The 25,092-nt window shown below is 53.9% G+C and overlaps 1 protein-coding gene across 1 annotated transcript in view; it reads right to left on the bottom strand.

Moving 5' to 3' along the window:
- LOC103249741 (adhesion G protein-coupled receptor A1-like) overlaps positions 1-25,092 on the bottom strand; it is a 42,319-nt gene that overhangs the window by 15,323 nt on the left and 1,904 nt on the right. Inside the window, exons 2-4 of the mRNA XM_021707682.1 lie at positions 16,926-17,053; positions 15,250-15,373; positions 10,603-10,748 (exon numbers count right to left, since the gene is read on the bottom strand). Of these exons, the coding sequence (XP_021563357.1) occupies positions 10,603-10,748; positions 15,250-15,373; positions 16,926-17,053 (398 nt within the window). The remainder of the gene's footprint in view (positions 1-10,602; positions 10,749-15,249; positions 15,374-16,925; positions 17,054-25,092) is intronic.

Below are 25,092 nucleotides of genomic sequence, written 5' to 3'. Positions count from 1 at the left end.
AGAGTATGAAGAGGGTGGGGCTGAGGAGGGCGCTTGGGTAGGGGACAGGGTGAGGAGTTGGGGACTAACGAGAGGGGAGAGGTTGAGAAGAGGCGGGGCTTGCCCCGGGGGGTGCTGAGGGCAGAGCACTGGTCTTCTCCTGGCAGGGTCTCTGGAAGGCAGAGAGGGGCGGGGGGCTGCCCTGGCTTCAGACCCTGGCCCTGGCATCTTGGGGCTGGCTCTGGTGAGCGGCCTTGTTGACTCAGAGGGCAAGAGGGACACGGGCCTCAAACGGCGAGGGTTGAAGGCTGCTGCTTGCCCCGACGCGTGTCCCAAGTCCAGGGCAGTCTCTAGAACTTGGGTCTGTGGCCAAGAAGGGGCTTCAGGCTGGGGGAGCCCCAGGCACTGCTTTTCCACTGGGCAGGGACAAGTCTTCCCCAGCGTGCAAGTGGCACTGGGGCCTACCAAGAGTGGGGTGAAGGGAGGCGTGGGTGTCTTTCACCAAGCCAGGCCCATGATGTGGCGTAGGAGTGTCTTGATGTTACTGCAATTGTATTTCCCAACGGAAACACCACCAGCAGGCCCTAAGTCATGGAAACTGCTTAGGTACACTTTATCAGAAAGGGCAGAATATATTGGAAAATTAGGATGTAATTACCTGTAGCTAAATCAAGAATTAGCAAGCAATCACAGCAAGGAGGTCTGCTTGTTTCTAGAATGGCTTCCCTTTGGCCAATAGAGGGAAGAAAAAGTGTGGAAAGATCTGTCTCCTCAGAGACCCTTCCTGACCGGTGGGTGAGGCAGGGAGGCACCAAGACAGGCAGCTCATACCGGCCTACCTAAAGCCTCCTGGGTTCATTCACATTTTCTTGAACCTGATGGATGTGGAAGTGATGCCGGCAGAGGGCCCAAGTTTAGCACTGGAGCGGGTACTTGGGGACCTGTGTTGTTAAATGATCCAGCAGTAGCTACTGTGGTGATGAGACTGGGATGGTGTGTTAAGGCAAGGAAGAGGTTTGAAAAGAGAGGCTGGGCACGGTGGCTCACGCCTATAATCCCAGCACTTTGGGAGGCAAGGTGAAGAGGGTTGCCTGAGCCCAAGGGTTCGAGACCAGCCTGGGCAAATTGGCAAGCCCTCATCTCTACGATGAATAAAAAAAAATTAGCCAGGTATGGTGCCTGCAGTTCCAGCTACTTGGAAGACTGAGGCGGAAGGATCACCTGAGCCCAGCAGGTCAAGGCTGTGGTGGCTGTGAGGATGCCACTGCACTCCAGCCTGGGCAACAGAGTGAGACTCTGACTCAAAAAAAGAAAAAAGAAAAAAAAGAAAAGAGGTTATAAAAGAATCCAAGGAAATAATAAATCTGAATTGTGAAATTTCGGCATAAAGCTGTAAGCAAGATAATCTTTAGACTTGGGTGTCGAGCTGTTTGCTCCTGTTTTGTGTAGAAAGAGCCGGCTCAGAGTACTTGCTACCCACTTTTATTCTTTTTCTTCTACTACTTTATGCTACTTCTCACCCAAGCTCTCTTCTTTTCAACCTGTTCTCTTCTCATTCACATGGTCAGAATGACAGCTCCTACAAGCTTCTTTTTGAACACCGTGCAGGAGAGTCAATGGCGGGTCAGATGTGGCTCTGCTGTACGGCCCAGCTCAGAGGACAGCCCGTGAGGGTGTCTGAGCCTGCGGCTGTGGCCTGATCCCAGTGTCACTACCTGATAAGGCCGTTTTGGGTTGGAGACACTGGGCACTGTGAAGCCAGCTCATGTGAACTGCTCATGTGAACCATGTGATTCACGGTGTGCATCTGCTTCCCTCCCGGATGGCTGGAGGCCCCACCATTATGGCCACTGCAGCATGTGTAGCACACCTACTAAGCAGCCAGTCCTAGCAGGAATCCTGAGCTCTGAGTCCTAGCAGCCTCTGGGGCAGATGCATGGGGCACGCTTTGCTGCATTTCGATACTATGGGCTCTGTGTGGAGAACTTTGGAGGCCACACCTGGATTCTTCTGGACACTGACCGAGGCTGGCCCTTCGGCTGGGAATCCACATCCAGGAGCACACCTGCCTCTGAGTACTGAATCCTTCAAGCCCATTCCTGAACCTGTGGGAGACCGTGGGGCTGTTGACACCAATAGGATGGCCAAGCCTGCAGGCCTCCCACAGTCAGAAGGAGGTATGGAATCTGGCTGCTTTCCAGAAACAACATCCGGCTCAGATCAGGCACTAAGGTCACTCATGTGAGGCCAATAATATACATCAACTACATCTCTACTGTTTGTCCATTCTTAGTTTCAACGCTTAGTCAGCAGGAGCTGGATGCCAGGCTCTGAGAAGACAAAACAGGAAAGGCTTTCCCTGCACCAAGGGGAGAACACGGCAAGATGCCTCAAGAGAGATGTCAGGGGACAGTGGCAGGGACAGTTCTGTACACAATGTTGTGTGGAGAAAGGAGCAAAGGTTCGAGGAGGACCCTCCCAAGAGGAGGCTGGCCCCAGCAAGAGCCTGGAGCAGAGCCCGGCTGGAAGGCCAGGTCCCTTGGTGGCCAAGGGACGAGAGGGGTCTAGAAGGGGAAGACAAGAAGTCCAGGAGCCAGGTCCCAAGTGGGAGTGGGGCGGGGCCTGACCCACTTTTAGAGGTGGGTACCCAGGCAGGCTGGCGCCTGCGAGGGCAGGCTGGAGAACAACGGTGAGAATGGGCCCTGAAACCTGCGGGCCCCAGGCAGACACCTAGCAGTGAAGACGAGGGTCTGGGGAGGGGCAGAGTAAGTCGAGACCAGAGAGGTGGGAGCAGATCATGGCACTGGGGCTTGACATGATTTGAGAGGTGGAGGAGTTTGGCACAATGCCTAGCACCCCGACGCAGATGAGAGGACACTCGTGTAGTTCCTGGGTTGTGACACCTCAGGGCAAAAGGAGGAGCTGATGCTGTTGCATGTGGACATCATTGGAGGGGTGGTCCTGGTGTCACTATGGACACGCGGGAGGGGGGGTGGTAGTCCCATTGTGGACACGAGGGGAGGGAGTAATCTTGGTTCCATTGTGGACATGAGGAGGTGGCGTTGCTGGTTCCATTGTATACATGATGGGAAGGGGTGGTCCTGGGTCTATGTGGACTTGAGGAGAGGGGGTGGTGCTGGTTCCATATGGACGTGAGGGGAGGGGGTGTTGGTTCCTTAGTGGACTTAAGGGGAAGGGGTGTTCCTGGTTCCATTGTGGACATGATGGGAAGTGGTGGTGGCGGTTCCATTGCGGTCATGATGGCAGGGGCTGGTCCTGGTTTCATTGTGGACTTGAGGGAAAGTGGTAGTCTTTGTCCATTGTGGACATGAGGGGAGGGGGCACTGGTGGTTCCATTGTGGACATAGGGGAGGGGGTGGTCCGGGTTTCATTGCGGACACGGGGAGAGGGTGGTCTTTGTTCCACTGTGAACACAAGGGGAGGGAGCAGTGATGGTTCCATGATGGACATAAGTGGAGAGGATGGTCCTGGTTCTACTGTGGACACGAGAGGAAGGGATGGTGCGGGTTCCACTGGGCACACGAGGGGAGGTGGTGGGGCTGGCTCCATTTCAGACACTGGGGGAGAGGGTGGTGTTCAGTCAGGTTTGGACATGCGGAGAGGAGGTGTTGCTGGCTCCATTTTGGACATTGGAGGAGGCGTAATGTTGGCTCACTGGTGGACATGAGGAGAGGGCTTGGTTCCATTTCCATTGTGGACATGAGGGGAGGGGTGGTGTTGGGTACTTGGGGGACACGCTGGTGAGATATCTGGGACATCTGAAGTGAGGCATTAGTACGCCGTGGGATATGTGTTAAAGGTCAGGAGTGAAATGCAGACTGGAAATGGCCTCACTGGGAGCTGCCAAGGTCTCTGTCAACAGTCATGTGTCCGGGATCTCTGGGGTTTCTAGATGTGACGCCGGCCACCATGTTGGGTCTAAGGTTATCATCCGGGGTCAGAGAAGGTTCTCATTGTGTGCTGTGGGCTGTGGGTGAGACAGTGTCTCTGTGATTTTGGGGGACTGTATCCAGTACTCCCTGTGCCCTCCCATCTGGACAGCTCTCTTCTGGCTTGCTGGTTTCCTCCCTACTTTCTTCTCCCTGTCTCTGTTCAGTAGGAGTCTCACAGTGCCCAGGCGTGCATTTTTCCTCATGGGAAAGCCAGACTGTCCTAGTGCCAAGACCCCACAGACTGTGGCTGAAGCTCCGTATTTGTCTTTTCCTCTGACTCTCAGCTGTAAGGCTGAGGGCCAAAGGTTCATACTGGGTTCCAAGTGGTGACTTACCAGCATGAGACCTTGAGGCAGAACTTAGGGTCAGACCAGATTCATACACAACCCACAGCCAAGCCTACATTTAAGACACTGGAAAGGTCGGAGGGTCTGCTTGGTGAAGTGTGGGTGAAGCTTGATCAGGGCCTAACCGCCAGGCACTCCCCGGATGGGACACAGCCCTATGTATTTGGAAGTCAGTAAAATACTTTTACAAAGAAAGATTGACAAGTTGCCTTTAAGGATGCTGAAAGAAAACCTTAGACATTCCCAGAAACGTTAAAGTGAAAACACAAATGTGCATGTTGAATGTCTTTTGGCATAACACATAACAGGAATGTGGCGTGATAACTGGTGGCAGTTCAGAGAACAAGCTTGGTTGGATTCAAGCAAAGTCTCAACTATGGTCTTGAGTTCCTTTGCCAGAAAAGCAGACACTAGAAAATGGAGCTCATTAGGCTTAAGGAGCAACACCTGCATGTTGCCTACTTCTTGGCTTGGCTGGAGGCTGTTTCTTTATTGCCTCAGGTGGCTGAATCTAGGTCAAAGGTGAAAAAGACAGAAGACATGCAGGTTGACTCAAGGCCCCATGAAGAGTTAAAAACTCATGCCCTTTACTCTAACACCCTCTTCCCCTCTCTCACACAGAGAAAGGGGTCAATGGCTAGCCTGGCTGTGGCAGGCCACATTGTGGGATATGCAGGATCACCCACTCCCTCCCTCTCCCCCATACTTGAACCCCAGCCACAGAGCTACACGGCAGAATTTTCTAAACACACAGAAGGAATGAAATGTCTGTCATCATTGTAATGGAGATCTCTCCACAGAGATAAGCCAGCTAAACCACATAGAGCTTTTGATTGAGTTGGGATTTCCCTCATTCAGCATGCTACTAAAAGTTTCAGCATAGTTCTAGGGAGGAGAACACAATTCCCCTGATTACCTAGTGATCTGTGAAAATTAAACCACATACTCTTAAATAGCCAATGGACCAGAGCAGAAATTGCAAGAAAAACTAGCAAATACTTTGAGAGGAATGAAAACAAACAAAGAAACCCACAATATGCCTTAGGGATGTAGCAAAAGCAGTGCTCAGAGGAATGTCTACATTTAAAAAAAAAGATCTCAAATCAATAACCTAACTTTTACCATAAGGAATCTGAAAAAAAAAAAAGCAAACTAAACCCAAAGCTAGTAGAAGAAAGAAAAGAATAAAGACTAGAGTAGAAAGAAATACAATAGAGAACAGAAAAATAAAGAATATCAATGAAGCCAAAGTTGGTTCTTCCAAAAGATCAACGTTGCCGGGTGCGGCGACTCATGTCTAATCTTAGTGCATTGGGGAGCTGAGGCAGGAGGATTGCTTGAGGTCAGGAGATGAGCCTGGGTAACATAAAACCCCATCTTTACGACAAAAATAAAAATAAAAAAATTAGCCCGGTGTAGTTGTGCACACTGCATCTGTATTCCCAGCTACTTGGTAGGCTGAGGTGGAAGGATCACTTGAATCTAGGAGGTCAAGGCTGTAGTAAGCTATGATTGCACCACTGCACTTCAGTGTGGGCCACAGATCAAGACCTTGTCTCAAAACAAAACAAAACAAAACATTTAAAAAAAAAAGATCAAAATTGCCAATCTTTAGCTTGACTGACAAAGGAAAAAAGAGAGAAGACTAACATTGTATTAGATGTTCTAACCAACACAAGTAGGCAAGGAAAAGAAATACAAGCCACTTAGACTGGAATGGAAGAAATAAAACTATCCCTATGCACAGATGACGTGTGATCATTATACATACAGAAAATCCTAAAAAAGAATTAACAAAAAACTGATTAGAGCTAATAAACGGATTCAGCAAGGTTGCAGGACACAAGATTAGCATGGAAGAATCCAAAAAAAAAAATAAATAAATAAATAAGAGAACAATCCCATTTACATTGACATCAAAAGAATAAAATACTTGGGAAGAAAATTTAACCAAAGAGGTGCAAGACACGTGCATTGAGCCTGCAAAGCATTACCGAGAAAAGCTAAAGAAGACCTAAATACATGGAAAGACGCCTTGTGTTTATGGATTGGAAGAGGTAATACTGTTAAAATGGAAATACTTTCTTAATGTGGTCTCCAGATTCAATGTAGTCTCAATGGTGGACAGAGCTGGTGTGACCCCTGACAAATGCTGCCTGAGGGCCTGTGATGGTCACTTGGCGCCCCAGAGGTGTGAACTTGTAGAGGCACATGACCTGCCACTTTATCCATGGGATTTTTTTTTTTTTTGAGTTGGAGTCTCACTCCGTCACCCAGACTGGAGTGCAGTGGCCACTCCCGGCCACCGCAGCCTTGACCTGCTGGGCTCCGGTGATCCTTCCGCCTCAGCCTTCCGAGTAGCTGGAACTCCAGGCGTGTGCTACTACGCCTGGCAAATTTTTGATTTATTGTAGAGATGAGGTCTCACCAAGTTGCCCAGGCGGGTCTCGAACACGCGGGCTCAGGCAATCCACTCACCTCAGCCTCCCAAGGCGTGGGATTACAGGCTGAGCCGAGCCCGGCTATGCATGGGATTTTTGGGGCCTTTGATGACCTCTTTCCAGGATGTAGCACTGGGTGTGTGCTGCAGTGCCCCTGACGCTGGGGGAAGCAGGCTCCTCACGTACCCCCTTCCTCTCCCAGGGTAGGCCATGCCCATCCTGGGCCCTTCTCCAGCATGAACCATGTGGGTGGATGCACCGGGGCACAGTGCAGAGATGACCAGAGCCTGGTGACAGCTAAGTGCTCAGGGAGAGTAGAGACGTCCTCATCCCAGTGGGGTGAGCAAGGGTCCAGGCAGAGTCTGGAGAAGGGTCTCCGAGGGTCTCCAGGCAGGGCCAGAGTGGGATTCAGTCAGTGGGAGCCTTACCAGCTGTGGTGTGTGCCAGGGTCTGGAGAAAACACTGTGTGAAGAGGAGCGATGGGCCCTGGACAAAAGGAAGGCAAAGCCCAGACCTAGAGTCAGTGAAGCTTGTGCAAGCCTCACAGCTTCACATCCAAAGTCACAGCCCACCTGGCTAAGACGCCAGCCCTGCACACCCCTACTGGCTCAGCGTGGTGAACCATGGCTGCTGGCTACACACCTTTCACAGAGGAGACCCAGGTCGGTCTACTGCTTCTCCACAGGCCCAGTGGCCACTCTCTGAGGGACCAGATGGCCCACATGGTGCTTCCTACCAGGGGTGGCACAGGGTGCCCCTAAATTCCCACACACAGGCCCCATGTGCATGAAGAGGGCTCGTTTAGGACCACGGGGAAAGAGACCAGGTGAATCACAATCCAGAAAGTCGCAGAATCCCTGCTGAGCGCCTGGGTGTGTGTTGCCACAGTAACCACAAACCACAATCGAGGTTGGGGAGGGAGGCAGGGAGTGACGTTAACCTTGGCAGTCAGGCCCATTCAGCCTGCAAAGGCTGCTGGCTTCACTCTGCTGAGCCTCCACGGATAGTCCTCTCCACTCCTTGACAGAGCACTGGCCAGAGGGCAGGGCCACGACCCACGGACTCCAATCCCTTACAAAGTCGGGGTCTTGGTGGTGTCAGCCCCTCTGCTGTCCGGGTTCCCAAGTTAACTCGGCCACATCCCCCTCAATTCTCACCCCAAAAGGGGATTCAGACTTATAAAAGGTTCATTGACTTGAGTCCTATAAAATTGTATATAGTTGTGTTTTTCTTGAAATCTCTGAAATTTTGGTTTCTCCAAAGGCAAGCAGAGGCAGGCTATTGAGAGTGGGCAGACCTCAGGGTGCAGGCCTTCAGGAAAGCAAAGGCTTCCTCAAGACACCAGACGCTCCAACAGCATGGTCTGAGCTCACGCAGAAGCTTCTCAGGCGCTACTGTTTCCTTGCTATTTCTCCTTAAAAACCTGCAGAGCTGGGAGGGGTCTGGGAGGAAGGTGGCGCCTTCATGCACACCGACAATGAGCTTCTGTGGCTGCGGCCTGTCTGCTGCCCGCGGGACACTGGAGCTGGCCGCCCTGCCCATCTTGGTCCAGCAGAAGTGGCGTGGGTGTTCTGTTCAGAGGGCAGAACAAGGAGGCCAGAAGAGGGAACGCCCGATGCACCACCAGGCGAGGTAGCCAGTCTCTTCCCTTCCAGACCAAGAAGTCCCTGGAGCTCAGGAACTAAGTTTCTGTTGATGGTGATAATTCACGGATGACTCTAGTTTTGGGAATGGGGCCCAAAGATGCCCATTGTGAGCCACGGGAAGAGCTGTGTCTGATGAGGAGGCTTCTGGGCAGAGGAAGAGTGCACAGAAGCCTCTGGATCAGGATTTGGAGGGCACACGGCAGGCCCCTCAGGGCTCTGACAGGCAAGGCTTCTCCTCCACCCACTGGGGTCCCGACATCGGCTTCTTTCATCTCTGGGAAGGTACAAGCCCAGCACATTCCTCTGCTGGCCCTAGGCTAGGCCACAGAGAGCAGCAGGCCTTTGGTGAAGCCCAAAGCAGACACCTCCCACCCACCTCTGAGTCCACTACACCTGCGGCAGGGGTGTGCACACGGAGCCCTGGCCAGCCACGGGGTGGGGAGCTGGGGAGACTGGAGTGTGCCAGTCATGCCAATAACCAAGGAATGCTTCTGGAATCATGGCTCCATGTGGGCACTGCCCCCCAAATGTCAAGACTTTTCTGCATCAGAGGAAGGAGGCCGGGATGGGGGTGTGGATGGTGGTCTCAGCACCAAGAAGAACAGCAAGCTTCCTCGCAGCACCACACCTGGTGAGCTGGGCCTTTCAGTCCACTGAGTCTGCTGGCCAGCACCCCTGAGCCCCAGGCCTCCGGCTCCAGCAGCACCGAGACACCTGGCCCGGCCACGCACGTTTGGAGGCCGCCAAGAGTGCAGCGCAGCAGCTGCTCTATGGCTCCCAGCCCATTTTCCAAAAAGCTAGGCAGCGCTTCAGTCAGTTACAGATGAGGAAATGCATTTGGAGAGTGATATTTAAACCCAGGGGACCAGGGGCCTCCTGGCAGGAGAGGTGAGATAATGACATCCTGCCTCCCTGGTGCCTGGGAGCACAGAAGCACCACCCAGCCCTGGAGGCTGAGTGACACTGAGTCCGCTTGGATCTGAAAATCAAACACTGTCAGAAAGAGCTCTGGATGGAAATTAGACTTTTTTTTTCTTGAATGATACAGGATGTTACTGTACCTGCCTGGAAACGAATTCTTCTGGTGGGTTCAGAACGACTGGAGTGTTGCCAGGTAGCCCTTCTGAGGGTATGGGCGCATCCACGCCTGTATCTGACCTCACTGCATGCTAGCACCAACTGCCTCTTGCACAAGCCACCTGGGTGAATGTCCTGCTAGACACCCCAAAAGCAGGACAACCTTGGTGACGGTGCCACACAGGGCATTGTTCTGGGAAAACTCTGTGGGAGCCTGAGATGGGTGTTCCAGGAGCCTCAAATGACCTGCAGGAGGATGGGGCAGGTGAGACCACTTCTCACAGGTGGCCACACCCTGAGCCTGGCTTCTGCTAATTGCAGCACTAAGGGATTCGGTCTTGATTCAGAAAAGCAAAGATACCACAACTCCCATTCCAAGTGCCTGTGGTTGCAGGCTTGTTCTCATCTGAAGGAGCTTTCAGGGGCTCCTTGAGGTAGCTGCTGTCTACCAAACTGGAGGGACTTCTGCCACCTTTCAGACGGTGAGCCGTCCCGGTTTTTCTGGCTCTTGACTCGGCAGAGGGACTGGGGGACACCTTGCCCTTGTGGCTGTTCCCAATCCCTAGGCCGGTCCACATTCCTGCCAAGTCCACAGCGAATCCCGGGCTTGAGGGAGGAACAGGGTCTACCAACAGGAGCAGATCCTCCCGCCACCCAGTGTCACCTGAAATTAGTGCCTCAGTGATGGTTTTCTACCAGCTGCCTAACATCACTGAGATCACGAAGGAAGCCGAAGCTCAGACCACCCAGAACCCGTGGGGTCTCCGCCAGTAAGGCGGCAGCACAGGAGACACATACAGCTCGGGACACATGGCTTCCCCAGACCAGTCTTCCAGGCACAGACATGGTGGGCAGCTCCCTCCGTCTCACTGCCGTCTGCCCCCTTCCCCGGCTCTCAGCACACAGCCCTGCCCTGGCATCCTGAGCCCTGGCCCCGGCACACTGCCCTGCCCCTGGCATCCTGCCTCACCCCCCAGCCTGCCCACGGCATACCCTCCTCCACCTGCTCCTGGGATATTGACCTGTCCTGGTGCCACCTATGCCGATCGGATCATCCTTGGGTCCCAAGCTGCCTGGTGAGGAAGTGTGACCAGGGTTCCTCCTGGGCTCCCAGGCCCAGGTGGCGGCCGGGCCATGCGTGTAAAAGCGTCCTCAGTACCTGAGCAGGGGCTGCTTGGGATACGGTGGCTGGTCTGCATCCGGGCACGGCGGGGCCTTCTTGGTCACCTGCTTGTAGATGTTCCTGGCGGTCACTCCGATCCACAGCATGGTGGAGAGCGTGGAGTAGTGCAACACGATGCCAACCTGGGAGGGGGAGGGGCATAAGTCAGGCTCCGCCCACCCACAGCCCCACCCACCACAAAGTCCCGGTATGAGACGACTCTTTAGGGAGAGAAATGAGAGCTGAGCGCGGCAGGAGGGGTTCTCATCGCAGCGCAGGCGGCCACCCCACTGGGACCCTGGAGCTCCCAGGGAAACAAACTCCCAGGGAGGCAGACTCCAAGGGAGGCGCAAAGACCCTCGAAATGTTCAGCTTTGCTCCCCTTCTGCAGAGAGGTGGGGGCAGGGAGCCCGTGGGGAACCAGAGGGCTGCGAGCTCACACGCAGGGCCTACGTGCACACACAGGCCTGTGGTCTCTGTGGCTCAGCCAAGAGACCCTGTGAGCCGGAGATGAGCATCTGAGCCCAGGCTCCCGCAGGTGTCCACCAAGGGACAGGAGGGCACAGAGCCACGGCAGGGTCTCTCCAGGGCGCTGCTGTTTGTGGCACTGCACAGAGGGCAAAACACCGACGGGGGTGAGGTGGACGACCTGTCCTGGTGGGTCAGTGGTGCTTATTGCTGAGGAAACGGTCTCGGAGTGTGCATCCTAGACACCTGCTGCATTAGCTAATCACATATTCCGCTCCTTTGCCTTCATCTGATTCTACAAAACGAGGCTACCTTCGGAGTAATAATCCGACATTTTGAAATGACAAGTAAAATACTGCTATAATTGGAAAGGACATAAATGTTTAAGGGATACAGAGAGTCTCTGAATAAAACTAACAATGCGCCGCTATAATGATTTATCAAATCCAGAGTTCCATTGTTACCCATGAGAAAACTCTCTAATAATTGATGCAAATTTTGTGGGATGGGGTGGAAAGATCAGAGGGCTCCGTTTATGGCTTCAGACGAGCTTCCTGCACTTAGCCGGCAGCAGGAGACACGGCACACCTGTGAGAGTCCAGCCTTCTCCTTGGTCTGGCTCTTGTGTGTGGGGGCTTGTGTCCCCTTGAGGTGGTCAGGCCTCACGCCGACTCCTGGAAGCAAAAACTCTCTGCATGGAGGAGGGTGGCCCTTGGCTAGTCTTTCTTTTCAGGAAGCGGTGGAGTGGCTATTATTGTCATATACACGGAAACCGAGACATGATCTTTGGTTTCTGGATGCTGCCACAGGGTGAGGTGAGGAAGGCAGGAAGGAGAACTGCTCTGCTCCTTGTCTGTCCAGGCTGAGCCTTGCCCAGGCCGTGGGCATTTGGGGATTACAAGATGGCGTAAGCAGCAGGACTCTCTCTCTAGACACCAGCTTCAGGCTGGAGAGGCCACAGGGATGCCACCCAGCATCCAGACAGTACTGCTCTGCCAGGAGAGGAGGTGGTAAGCCACCTGCCGGACCCTTGCTTCCGGACCGGGGGCTAGCGCCTCGGCACCCTGATTATGTGGGACCCGCGACAGCCGTCTGTTTCTGTTTACGATGTCAGCACTTTAATGAGGTTCGCGGGCATCTCTTTGTTGCCATAACAACCGCCTGTTCTCTCCAGCCATCCGGAGTGTTGGACCACGTCTCGCTCAGTGCCGAGCTGTGCCACTCAGACAGAAGGTGGGCCCTAGGAGTATGGCGCTCGTGCCATTTGCTGAGGTGCAAGCGAGGCTGGCTTCCAATGGTCCAGTTTTTGACCGACCTCTTTCCCTCCCCCTAGGTCTCTTTCCTTCAGCAGGCGATGCGGAGCCAGCCTGGCCTCTGGTCTACAGAGGCCGCAGGCACAGTAATGGACCCTCTGGTCACGCCTACGAGGTATCACAGAGTCAAACGCATGCATGGGCAGGAGCAGGGAGACTGCCACCTTGCGGGCTTCTTGGTTCCCTAGAGCTAGCTGTAGCCCACTGCACCATGCTGGCCTTGGCTTCCCTGAGCCCTGGCTTTATTCTTCTCTCTAGCACCTCCTATCTCCTGGTGTACCCCATGGTTTATTTTCTGCATTTGCTGGGTGTCCATCCCTCCCCATGCTAATGGGGGCTCCACAGTGAGACCGTGTGGGTTTGTTTGTGGCTGCGTCCCACACCCAGAGCCTGGCCTTGCCCCAGCAGGTCCTGGACATGTGTTTGCTGAATGAATGAATGAATGAATGGAAGAGTGAACGATGCCCTTTGGAAAATGTAATCAGGAGACCAAGGTAGCATCTGGAAAGAGGCCATAATCCTTCCTAGTCCAGAGCAAAGAGCCTGTTTTCTCCTGAGGGTTGTCACGATGAGAGAGTAGAACCGTTCTCACCTTGGTCTCCTCTGAGATCTCACATCCCCAGAACATTCCAGGCCTGCCCCTGCCCATACCCACCAAATGTCTCTGGTGCTGCCCCAGGCTGTCACCGGCAGACTCTCAGCCTGCATGGCCCTGCTGGGTGGGCCTGAGAAAACGGGGACAGTTCTCAGGCTTTCCTGAAGTGGTGGGAGGGGTTTCTGGAGGCCCTGAGAGGGGAGCCCACCATGTTCTGGTGGGCTGTGTTCCATCACGTGGAGCTGGTGGCAAAGAGCAGACAAACGAGGCTCACAGTCCACCTCACTGCCCCTCAGATGACCCCTGGATAGGGGCTCACAGGCAGGACGTAAATGGGTTATCCTAGGGGCTGCCGTGGCTTCCAGCTGGCGGAGAGTTAGGGAAGCGTGTCCACCCTCAGCCTCCTTCAAAGTGCAGGAGACTTTTCTGCAGGGCCACGCTAGGCCCAGGCTCAGGTGATAGGTGCAGCTTCCCGTATCTGGTCTTGCCGTGCATTCACATGTGTGACATTTCCTCTGTAGACAGGACTCTCTGGTAGGCCAGCAGCAGCAGCTGTGTCCTCCAGTGCATGTGCACCCAACTCAGTCCACCCTTGGCCGCACGTCTCAAGTTCCACCAGGGCAGGGAAGAAAGGAAGCACAGCAGCTGCTGGTGGGCGGGCGTGGAGAGCCTGTGGGGGAGGAGGGTGTGGAAGCCTGTGCATGCAGTCGGGATTTTCCACCCCAGGGGGCATCTCTGCCGTCTCTGCAGGTTCCCAGGCCATCAGTGTAGACCTGCTGTCTTGCAAGGCACAGAAGCCTCAAGGGGTGGGGGTAGTTCCTGTAAGTTGCCCTGTGGAACACAGGAGGATGCCTCACCTGGCTGTGTCTGGACCTTGGAGGTGATGGCCCCTGGGCGCTGGGCTGGGGGACTGGGTAGGGCAGGGGGAGGGGGGAAGGGCAGGAGCCCCCTAGAGCTGCAGCTGCTGAGCATCTGGAAACTCATCTTCTTGGCCCTGAGCCACACCCCAAAGGTGATGAGGACTGCACTGAGGTTTCTTTTTTTTTTGGGGGGGGCCGGAGTCTCACTCTGTATCCCAGGCTGACTGGAGTGCGGCGGCACGCTCACAGCCACCGCAGCGTGACTCACTGGGTTCAGGCGATCCTTCTGTGTGTGCCACCATGCCCAGCTCATTTTTTGATTTATTGTAGTGATGAGGTCTAGCCACGTTGCCCAGGCTGGTCTCGAACCCCTGGGCTCAGGCAATCCTCTCCCCAGGTGCTAGGACTAAAGGTGTGGGCCACCACATCCGGCTCTGCACTGAAGTCTCACTCTGTCGCCCAGACTGGAGTGCAGTGGCCGCTCCCGGCCACCGCAGCCTCGACCTGCTGGGCTCCGGCGATCCTTCCGCCTCAGCCTTCCGAGTAGCCAGAATTACAGGCATGCGCTACCACGCCCGGCTGATTTTTTTGTTTATTGTAGAGATGAGGTCTTGCCACCCAGGCGGGTCTCGAACCCACGGGGTCAGGCAATCCACTCACCTCAGCCTCCCAAAGGCGCGGGATTACAGGTTGAGCCACTGAGCCCGGCTTGCACTGAGTTTTGATGGAAGGGTCTCTACCGTGAGCGCTGCTGGGAGCACAGTGTGATTTATACTCCCCCCCTCTTTTAAGCCAGTCAGGCCAGGCCCCAAGGTGTGTGAGTAAGACCGCTTTTGTGCTTGAGTTTGCTCTTTTCCATGCTTGGGTGCTTTGAGGCTTCACCTCCCTGTGAGGGGAAGTAGGACTGTCCCATGAATCTCTGCTCATGTGGGGCCGGCTGTCTGCTGCAGCCTGAATGACCTAGTAACCCACGGGTTTCAGAGCGTTTCCCCCAGATCACTCGGTCACTCGATGAGGCAGCAGCCTCTGCAGGTTCTTACCTGGACAGGGAGAACTTCCCAAGCCCTGCCCCCTAGTCTCTCAGGGAGAGGCAGGCTGTCTCCCTGTTCCCAGGAAGAGCACCTTTTGTGGAACAGTGAATGTCTAGTTAGCAAGTCGCCATAGACCTTGGAGCGAGCTTATTATTTCATATGATCCAATTATTTCATATGATCAGATGATCAAAACCATTGGATTCACACCGAGTGAAACTCATACAAACTCAGTCCTAGCTGTGCCCTTCACAAGAAACAGCTGTACATACTAGAATGATCTCATAACCAAGACAGTGTCACAAGTTTCCCTTTGGTGGGGAGTAGATAAACCCACTGTCACTTCTGCAGCGCAAGGATGCCGCGACAGCACTCACCGCCTGGCACAGAATTGGGTACTTGGTGCGATTGATGCCGCCAGCGAACACCGTGAAGGTCAGAGCCGCGTGGAAGCAGAAGTTGAGAAGCGTGTGCCGGCCTTTCCGGCTGATCCGGATGGCGCTGAGGGAAATGGGAGTTCATGTTAGCACTGGCGTTTCAGGGACAAGCAGAGCAACGAGCCCTCTGTGAGAATGCTGCTCTGTCCTCCCTGGGAGCTCGGGGCTGTCAGTGAGGCCAGGGCCAATGGCCCCAGGTCAGGGCAGAGACAGACAGGCTGTGCTGATCCACCCTTAGTGGGTTGCCACAGGACAGTTCTGTGTTAAATCACCTGAGAATGCTATGGCTGGAAGGGCTTTTGCCGACTCTTGAACAAGCTTGATCTTTGGACACATGATTTATGGCCCTGAGACTGTAGGAGTTGTCCACAGTCTGAGGTAGAAGTCATGCCTCTGGGGCTTGGGACCATGCCTTCCCTCTGAGAAGAGGTCTGATATCTCAGGAAGAGGCCATGGCTAGGCTGTGAATAAGCCTGACCCCAAGGTAGCACTGCCTGTGGCTGCAACCCTCTCCATTATCATCAACATGTCTGAGACTCTGTTCCCAGCCTCACCCCGCCCCCATCTGTGGCCAGCATGGATATTGCTGAGCTTATGACTACTACTGTGACTCTGGTCATGACCTTCACTGTAACCTTGGACATTCCCAGGCCTCTGATCTGAATGTTTGTATCCTCCCAGATTCGTATGTTGAAACTTAATCACCAGTGTGATGATATTAGGATGTGGGGCCTTGGGGCAGAGCTCTGCTGGAGAGTCAGTGCTCTTATAAGAGAGGTCCCAAAGGGCTGCCTCGCCCCTTTCACCATACAAGGACACAGGGAGAAGGTGCTGTCTATGAATCAAGAAGCCAGCCCTCATTAGACACTGAATCTGCCGGTGCCGTCATCTTGGACTTCCAGCTTCCAAAACTGTGAGAAACCCATTTCTACTGTTTATAAGCTGCCATGTCTGTGGTATTCTGTTACGGCAGCCCAAACAGACCAAGATAATAGTTTTGGACCTGCCCAAGCCTCTTCCAATGATCACATCCCTGAGTGTGCCCAAGCGTCTAGCTACGACTGTGGCCTTGAACACATGCAAGTTCTGCCCGTGACCATGGCCTCAAGCACACTCAAGCCTCTACTTATCACCCAGGCTCTGCCTGTCATCAAGGCCTCAGGTGAACCTGAGCTTCTCATCATGCCCTTAGCCTCAGACGCTCCCAAACCCCTGCACATGACTGGTGGTGGGCTGGCCCTTGACCATGACTGGGACACACTTCTAGAGCCTCTACAAGGTTCTGCAGCACCCTCTAACTTCCCAAGGGAGCGAAGGTCGCCAAGGGCCTGGACTGACGTTGCACCCACTCCAGGAAGAACTTACTTCACCCAGTTAAGAACGTGGAGGCGGTGGTGGAGCAGACCCTGATCGAGGCTGGAGTGGAGGGCAAGACTTTCCCTGTATACCCACCCACTCTCTAGCCGCGTGAGGGCACCAGCTGGCAATGTGGGGTGTGCCTCGAGGGACTTCTCGCTGTGTGCGTGGTGGTGAGCTTTCACTTCAGGGATTTGCGTTTGAAGGCAAAGCAGATGTCTTGGGACAAAGCGTAGGTGCCTTCTCGGCACCAGGCTTACCTTTGGTGCACAATGTAGGTGACCACGGAGGCCAGGAGGCACAGCAGCATGACTGCGGTGCAGGCATACACCACAGGGTGCAGGAACTCCCCCGGGTACTGGGGCAGGGAGAGGACCGTCTTCAGATCCTGGAAGGAAAACAGAGGAGACCCGTGTGACCGACGCAGCCAGAATCTGTGCACACAGAGGAATCACCGGGGTTTCCCCTCCCAGGCTCAGCCTTCTCCGCCATGGCTCCAGGCATTTTCTGGTTTGAGTTGCGATTCCCTAGGCCTCACAGAAAAAGACACTGTGCCTTGGGGCAGGGGGCCGGCTGGCGTCTGCGGGAAGTCCCACTTCGGGAGTGGTTGCACAAGAGAAGCCGCTCTGCCAAGAGCCACTGTGTGGCCTGTCTTCCACCTCCACCCTGTCTGCTCGGCTGCTCTGAAAGCCAGTTCCCAGGGGTGGTGTTTCCACTGCGCCCCACCTCTGCCTCCAGCTTCCTTTCCATTCCTCCTCATGGTGGAGGGTGGGGCCACTGCCGGCCTTCTGTCTAATGCGTGGTCTAGTGACGTGTCTGACGGCGCCTGGCCTGCCGGTGGGATCTGGATGGACCTTCCAGAGAGAAGCAAAACATACCGGATGACCCCAGTTCCCCTTCTGAACCTCAAAACCATCAAAATTCTTTTAAATCTCTCTCAGGAGAATTTCTTCTCGAGTTTCAGCAAGTCCATGTAGCCTGGACACAAGTCCATGGAGAAAGAGCAGAAGTAATCATGAACTGACAGACCCGGGCCTGGGACCTATTTCGGATGTCACTGACTCCAGTGGACATCACAGTCCAAGCGAAGGGCTCGAGGTCAGAGTTCAAAGGAACACACATTCTCTGTGGTAAACTGAGGGAGGAGTGTCCGCAGGTGGAAATGTTTGGAACTGAGGGAAGCTTGGCATTTTTCCTCGTCAGATGAATGAGGTGAGATGAGCACAGAAAACAGGCCATGTGAGGACACAAAAAGCACGGCCGTCGGCAAGGCAAGGAGAGAGCCCTTAGGGAACCACCCTGCCCACACCTTGGTTTTGGACTCCCAGCCTCCGGGGTGTGGGCAACACAGTTCTGTACTTGAAGGCCCTCATCTGTGGTATTTTGTTGTGAACCACAGGCAGACGAATACCCTGTGAGTGGTACTGTCATCCCCATTAGAACTCCGTGGGGTGGGTGCTGTTTGCTCCACTTTTCAGGGTAACGGGTACAGTCACTGCTCTGCTCCATGTCCCCTGGGGAGGGTCCTGGCGGGTGGCAGGCCAGAGGCTGGTGCTTGCTGTGACCTGACGCGGCCTGAGAAGCCAAGAGCCCTGCAAAGGCGGTGCCCGCAGAGAGTGCCTGATCCCCTGTGAGTGCCTCCAGCCGTGAGGACAGGGCCAGCAGGGGAGCTGGGAGGCCACAGTCGTACTGGCCCAATTCCCCTGACCCCCAGGGGTACCCTGGGCCGATGTACCTGCACGAGCTCGAGCGGCTCTGGAGGTGTGATGGGCACTTCCCTGGGCAGTCAGAACCACAGGAAGCAGCCAAGATGGTGCCTCCAGGATGGCTACGGGCTGATTAAGGTGGGAAACAGAGAGAAACTCTGTGCGGGAGGTGGCTTCATCTGTGTTGGGAAAGCAGAGTCAGCAAGTGCAAAAGCTCTCCCTGCTTCCACTCCCGACACACCTTTTCTCGTCAGTCCAGCCAAGTTGAGGCCCTGGCTGGCCAGGGAGTATCCACCAAGCTCAGAGGGGCTCCAGGGAGCCGAGGGTCTGGCTGGCTGACGATCGAAGCCAGAAATAGGGACCCTTCACCAGGTGCTGAGGGCAGGGGAGTAGTAGTCTTCAGTCTGGCAGCACTCACGGCCAGGCAGCCTGAGGGGCAGGTGTGGACGAGGGCAGAGCGTGAACTACGGCACTCATCCAGCAACTTGGGGTTCAGGACTCACACTGCTCACACAGCTCGTGTTCCATGAGATCAAGAGCTCAGGATGAAAGATGCCAGAGAGCCGGGCTCGGTGGCTCAGCCTGTCATCCCACGCTTTGGGAGGCCGAGGTGAGTGGAGTGCCTGAGTCCGCGGGTTCGAGACCTGCCCGGGCAACTTGGTGAGACCTCAATTCTACAATAAATCAAAAATCAGCCGGGTGTGGTAGCGCGCACCTGTAGGTCCAGCTACTCAGAAGGCTGAGGTGGAAGGATCGCCGGAGCCCAGCAGGGCAAGGCAGCGGTGGCTGGCAGCGGCCACTGCACTCGTCTGGGCAACAGAGTGAGACTCCAACTCAAAAAAAAAAAAAGAAAGATGCCAGAGACACCCAGCTCCCCCTGCAGAAGCAAAGCCCTGGGGTCCCGCCCGCCCCAGCCTGACAGGGACTGTCGCCCACACTTGCCCCAGGTTCTGAGGGAGGATCTGTGGCCCCACCTCCTCCCCCTTTGGAAGCCTCCTTCTGAGGCACAGTTGCAGGTGTGAGCCTTGCTGGCTAGAGGTGACCTGTTGGGCCCTCCATCCTGTCACAATGAGCCTTTGCCTGTGTGAGGTCAAAGGTCCCTGTGGGAGAAGAAAAGCTGGCTGATCAGAGAGAGAGCCGACTGGCGCTCACAGCAGAACATTTAATCCCCTGGCAGCTCATTTGGAGGCTACCCCTCTCTTCCTAGATGGGTGCCTGAGACAGGCATCCCATGGCTCAGGCTCAATTCTCTTGACAGATGACCCTGATGGTTTTCAGGAAGGCAAGGGGCCCCTCTGCAAAGAGTGGAGCTGGAAGAGCCTCTGCCCAGATGCTTCCGAGTGTCTCAAAGCCCCAAAGCATCAGACATCTCCCTCAACAGGGTGGGGTCTAGGGGTCCCAGCTCCGACTGGGGGGGGGGCCCAGTCCAGAAAGCAGCCCCCATGGTCACCTGCACTATCTGGGGAAGCTCTCATACATCTCTCCTTGGTGCTCCTGACTTCTGGAGTGTTTGTGATCGGGTATGTGGGGGTGGGATCCTTGCATGGCTCCTGGGCGATTCAAGGCTGGTGACTCCATGTGTGCACGGCTCAGCAGGCACCAGTGTCCTGACAAAAGCACCCAACTCCGGAAGTCAGGGAAAAGCAAGTTTCTCGGCCAGATCCAGATATCAAGTGAGTTCTCTGAGGCTGAGCGGTGGAGAATGTCCCGGGAGCTCAGGAAAGGAAGGTTTAATTGAGCACAAGCAATATCCCAGCTTCTTGCCCACAGGATTCTTTTGTGAGAGTAATGATTTTTCCCTCTACAGCGTTGACCCGGGGTCTAAAATAAACCCGAATGCTCCTTAATGTAATGCCCACGTGGCCAGTGTCAGTTGTTTTAAATCCAGATATATGAGAGGAGCCAAGTGTGGTCCATTCCCCGAGTCCGGTTCTTTCCCAATTCCATCAGGATCCGTTTCCTCCATGGGTCGCCTGGAACAAGGACTTTGTGCCAGCTGTGTGGAAGAGTCTAGGGTGGGCCTGCCCCTGGACCCTTGGGAGTCCCCTCATAGCCTTTCTTGGGGGCTGCCGTCACCGGGGAGTGCTGGGGTCAGACTCTCATTCTGCTGTCCGGGCGGGGGTGGGGATGGCAGGTGGGGGCTCAGCTCTAGCATCAGAAAGCAGCTGCCTCAGTGACACCCCGAAGTCCTGTGTCCACACGCTGCATCCTGTCCCAAGACATTCGTCTCCAGAGCCAGTATACGAGGCTTACATTTAAATGTATCTTACTTGTGGTTTTTATTCACCTGCACAAAACCCCTTGACGTTACGCCCACTCAGAAGTGTTTCTCCATGTGGCAGCAAACGTCTCAGGGAGCCAGCTCAAGACACGGAGGTGTGTTCCGAGAATGTCATCCAAGCCAGGGTTCTGCAGTCTGGGGGCCACTCTGTCTTGCTTCTCGGGCAAGGGCCAAGTCTTGCGGCTTCAGACTGAGCTGGTAAGGGAGACAGCGACCACTGGAGCAGCCACGTGAGCCCAAGAGCCAGCAGCCACGGGCATCACTGCACAAGGACAGGCTTCTGTGACTGGGGACAAAATGATCTCTGGGTCAAGAATGTGTGTTATAAGAAGCAGGGATTCCATTTGTTCTGGTTTCTTTTCTTTTTTTCTTTCTCCAAATTAGAGTTATCAACAGTGCCTTTCTACATTTTTAGAGGTGACATTTAAAATTCAAAGTAGGTAATGCAAAACAGAGATATATTTTATACTTTAAAGTTCACACATTTCTGAGTTCCTCTTTGCAAACGTTCTGCGGTCAGAGTCATTAGGATACTCTGATACGTGGTGGGACAGAATCTGACGGACGAGGGCAGAAAAGACCCTGAGGCGGTGAAAACAGGGTCTCCCTGGACCTGCCACTGAACAGAGATGTCCCAGAGGGCTGGAGGAAACTGCCTGGAGAACTCAGGGTGGAAGAGGGGGAGGATGAAGGTAGCCCCGGGACCCATGCCCGGCCTTCTTGGCCCAGACAAAAGGATGACCTTGATGGCTCTAGAAGCCATACCGAGATTGTCTCTGCATCCCTGGGAAAGCCAGGCTTCTCTCTTCCCCTCGGCTGCCCTCTGTGCCAACAGTCCACGGACAGGTGAGCCCTGACTTGTGAAACACACGTGCTCTGGTTTAGTCCTGTTTCCCCTTTTCTCGAGTCAAGATTTCCTTTTACATATTAGTGTTATCTTAGTTGAATGCATCCTTTTTGGTGTGTTCTGCAAATCCAGCGGGTCGGAGCATTAAGAAGGACGAGAAGAAAGGAGAAAAGATGGGAAGAGAGGCCAAATTAAGTTAAGTGTGGATTGTCTGGTCAACACGTAACCTTCTTGTAACAGTAAGATGTGGACAAGTGACTTCTTCAAGCCCGGGAGATGCACACTGTCTAAGGCATGTGCTTTCCTACTGGGGAGGCATCCGGCCAGGCCTGCAGGCCACATCTGGTGAAGAGGTGACCGGTCTTATCGAAGGTTCCTCTTCTTCCAGGTTCTTGCTCTTCTTTCTGCTACTCCTCATTCTTCTTCCTGGCTCATTTTCTTGCTCCTTTTTTTTCCCCCTTCTTCCTGGTTCTGTGCCAACCAAGACTGATTTCATTAGAGCTTGATGAATTCCCTTGTCTGCCTTTTAAATAATAATTGCATCTACTGCTCTGACGACCTTTCATGAATGTGTCCTGGGGAAAAGCAGAAGGCAGAAGAGAAGTAATCTCTTCACTTGGGACACACACTATCCTTATTAGGAGTTACACTTATATGGTGTGTTACGGCTTTCTTTTGGAAGGGGTATGTAAGCTAGTACAATTATGAAGGGATCCGGAGAAAAATATGTTAAAAAATATTGTAGGGACTTTCCTTCTAGACTGGTTGTTAGTTGCTTAAAGCTCTTACTTTTAGGGGGAAATGTTAGGTGGGCTGACAAACTCTCCATCTGTGAGATGAAGGTAGGAGAGTTCAGCAGCTTTCAGTAATTTAGGCATTGGGCTGAATAAAAAGCAGCAAACTGAAAGGAATGCATGAAAGTTCTGAAATGTCCGTAAACATGACAGACTACTTTTATGTGCCTGTCAGAAGAGGTGCGTCTCAGGCCACTTCTTGCTTCCTGAACTCCATTTCCTGACAGGGGCTGCGAGGTGAATTTGGAGTAGAGACAACCACCCCTCCACGTGGTTTCACTTACTTTCCCATGACCAGGGCTATGAATGTCCCATGATGCATTTTGAGCCCAGGTCCTGATTCTGGCTCTTTCCAGGGCTCACCTCCCATCAGTGCCGCCTCTCAGAATCACCTGTGAGTTCTCTCTCTTGGCATTCCTGACTCCCCTTCCGGGCCCTCCATGAGCTTGGCATTTTGGGCTTCTCTGCTTCTCACGGAGGTGCAGCACCAGAGCTGTGGTCTCTGCCCTTCATCTACCTGCCTATTCTCCTTGGAGTTTTGGTCCCATCAAATGTTTTCAGGATGCAAGGCACTTATGGGAGGAAAAGAAAATATTGGGCCCAAGGGTGTTCCAAACCTGCCATGCCTTTGGAATCCTCCACTCAGCAGGGGCTGGGTCAGGCCTGGCCCCTCGCTCCGTCGTGGCTTGGGACTTGTGCAACACTTGGCAAAAGACTCTTCCAATGACACCAAGGTCAGCCCAAATTTAGAGCGAGCACTGGGTGGGAAGGAGCCCTCCTGAGTTCTCTGTGACAGCCTCCAAACCCCACTGCTGCTGTTGGTAGTTCAGCGAAGGGCCCACCAAAGAATAGCCACTAAAACCAGGTCCGTGTGCCCCCAGCACTGGGCCTGAACACTAAGGGAGACTGAGTCAACCCTCACAGGCACTCAAGTCTTGCAATTATGAAAAGTAAGTAGTATCAGGAAGCCACATCACCCCATAGCACTCCAGGCTCTACACACCACACCATGCTCTACACACCATACCATGCCACGCCATGCTATACCATACGTCATGCTATACCATGCCACAACACGCTGTACCACTCCATGCCATACTATCCTACACCATGCCGTGCTGTGTCACACCTCACTATGCCACGCTGTACCATGCCATACCCGATTATACCACATAACGCCACACTATACCACACCACACCATACTATACCCCAGAGGTTCCCAACCTTTTTGGCATTAGGAACCAGTTTTGTGGAAAACAATTTTTCCACAGACGGGTGGGAGGGCAGTCTTGAAGTGCAACCTTCGCTACCCTATTAGTCTGTGTCTGCAGCCACTCCCTAGGGCTGGCATCAGCACCCCAGCTCCACCTCAGACCATCAGGCATTCGATTCTCATAAGGAGCAGCCTGGATCCCTCGCATGCACAGTTCACAGTAGAGTTCACGTTCCTATGAGAATCTAGGAACACAGCTGCTGATGGGACAGCAGGCGGAGCCCAGGGAATCATGTGCGCCCTGGGGAGTGGCTCTCAGTACAGACACAGCGTGGCTCATGTGCCCGCTGTTCACCTCCTGCTGTGTGGTCCAGCTCCTAACAGGCCATGGACCGGCACCTGTTGGCACCAGGGGTAGGAGACTCTTGCTAAACCACACCACACTATACTACACCACCCTATACTACACCGCACATACTAGAGCACACCATGCCACATGGTATCGCACGCTACACCTCACTATACCTAACTACACCAAGCCATGCCACATTATACCACACCATACTATACTACACTGTACCATGCCATATTGTACCATGCCGCACCCTGCTATAGCAGACCATGCCATATTATATCACACCATGCCACACGATATCATGCGAGAGGCTATAATGTGCTATACCATGCCAGGCTCTACCACAAGACACAATACTATACCACACCACAGCACACGATGTCACGCCACACCATATCACACTGTGCTATACCACACCACATACGATACCAAACCACACAAGACCATGCCGCGCCACGTCATGCCACGTCTTGTCAGTCACACCCATCACGCCCTATTTAATTTACGACCCATGGACAGTGTTGCTGGGAAAACCAGGCCCTGTGCCAAAGGAAAGGCGTCTCAGTCAAACCACTAGACTTGGATGCTCCAACGGAAACGGAAGTAGGGAAAGCACAAAGATCCGGACAGTTTCCACTCGAATTCCAAACACAGAAGAACTGTGCTCCAAGTTAAGTGCAAGATTGCAAATTGGGCGGTGCAAAGTCACATGGGATTCTGGCCTGCCTGAATGTAAATATGAACAGTCAGGCAAGTTCCCTGTTGCGTGTGTGTTCTGCAGTGGTGGTGAAGATACCCTTGGGGGGATATCCCTCGGCTTTAAAAAACTGAAGCATGGCCTGCAGGATACGGACACTCCAAAGGGGAGCAAACTACCCACCTCCCAGAGCAGACCACGAGGCAAACGAGAAGCATGTTCAGGGAGAAGCAGGGACCTAGCCAGCTTGCTGGAAAAAGGCTCAGAAATCAGCCCTGTTTCACACTGTCCTTTGTAGCTGGTAGAGCTGCCACCGGAAGATACCGACTTGTGTCAGTATCTTGCTTGTACCTCTGGGCCACTAGGGATCCTGCCCCGTGAACTTGAAGACATGCAGAAAAGTGCTGGCACCAGATTTATGTCGCTCAGAGGGCAACCCCACACATTTCCAGTTCCTTTCAGAGATTCTCTTAGGTGTCAGCCTGTAATCCCGCGCCTTTGGGAGGCTGAGGTGAGTGGATTGCCTGAGCCCG

This window comes from Carlito syrichta, unplaced genomic scaffold (genome assembly GCF_000164805.1).
Source record: "Carlito syrichta isolate Samal-C Ts95f unplaced genomic scaffold, Tarsius_syrichta-2.0.1 Scaffold123376, whole genome shotgun sequence".
Lineage (NCBI taxonomy): Eukaryota > Metazoa > Chordata > Mammalia > Primates > Tarsiidae > Carlito > Carlito syrichta.
Note: the sequence above shows the minus strand (reverse complement) of the source record. Positions and strands in the feature narration are given on the sequence as shown.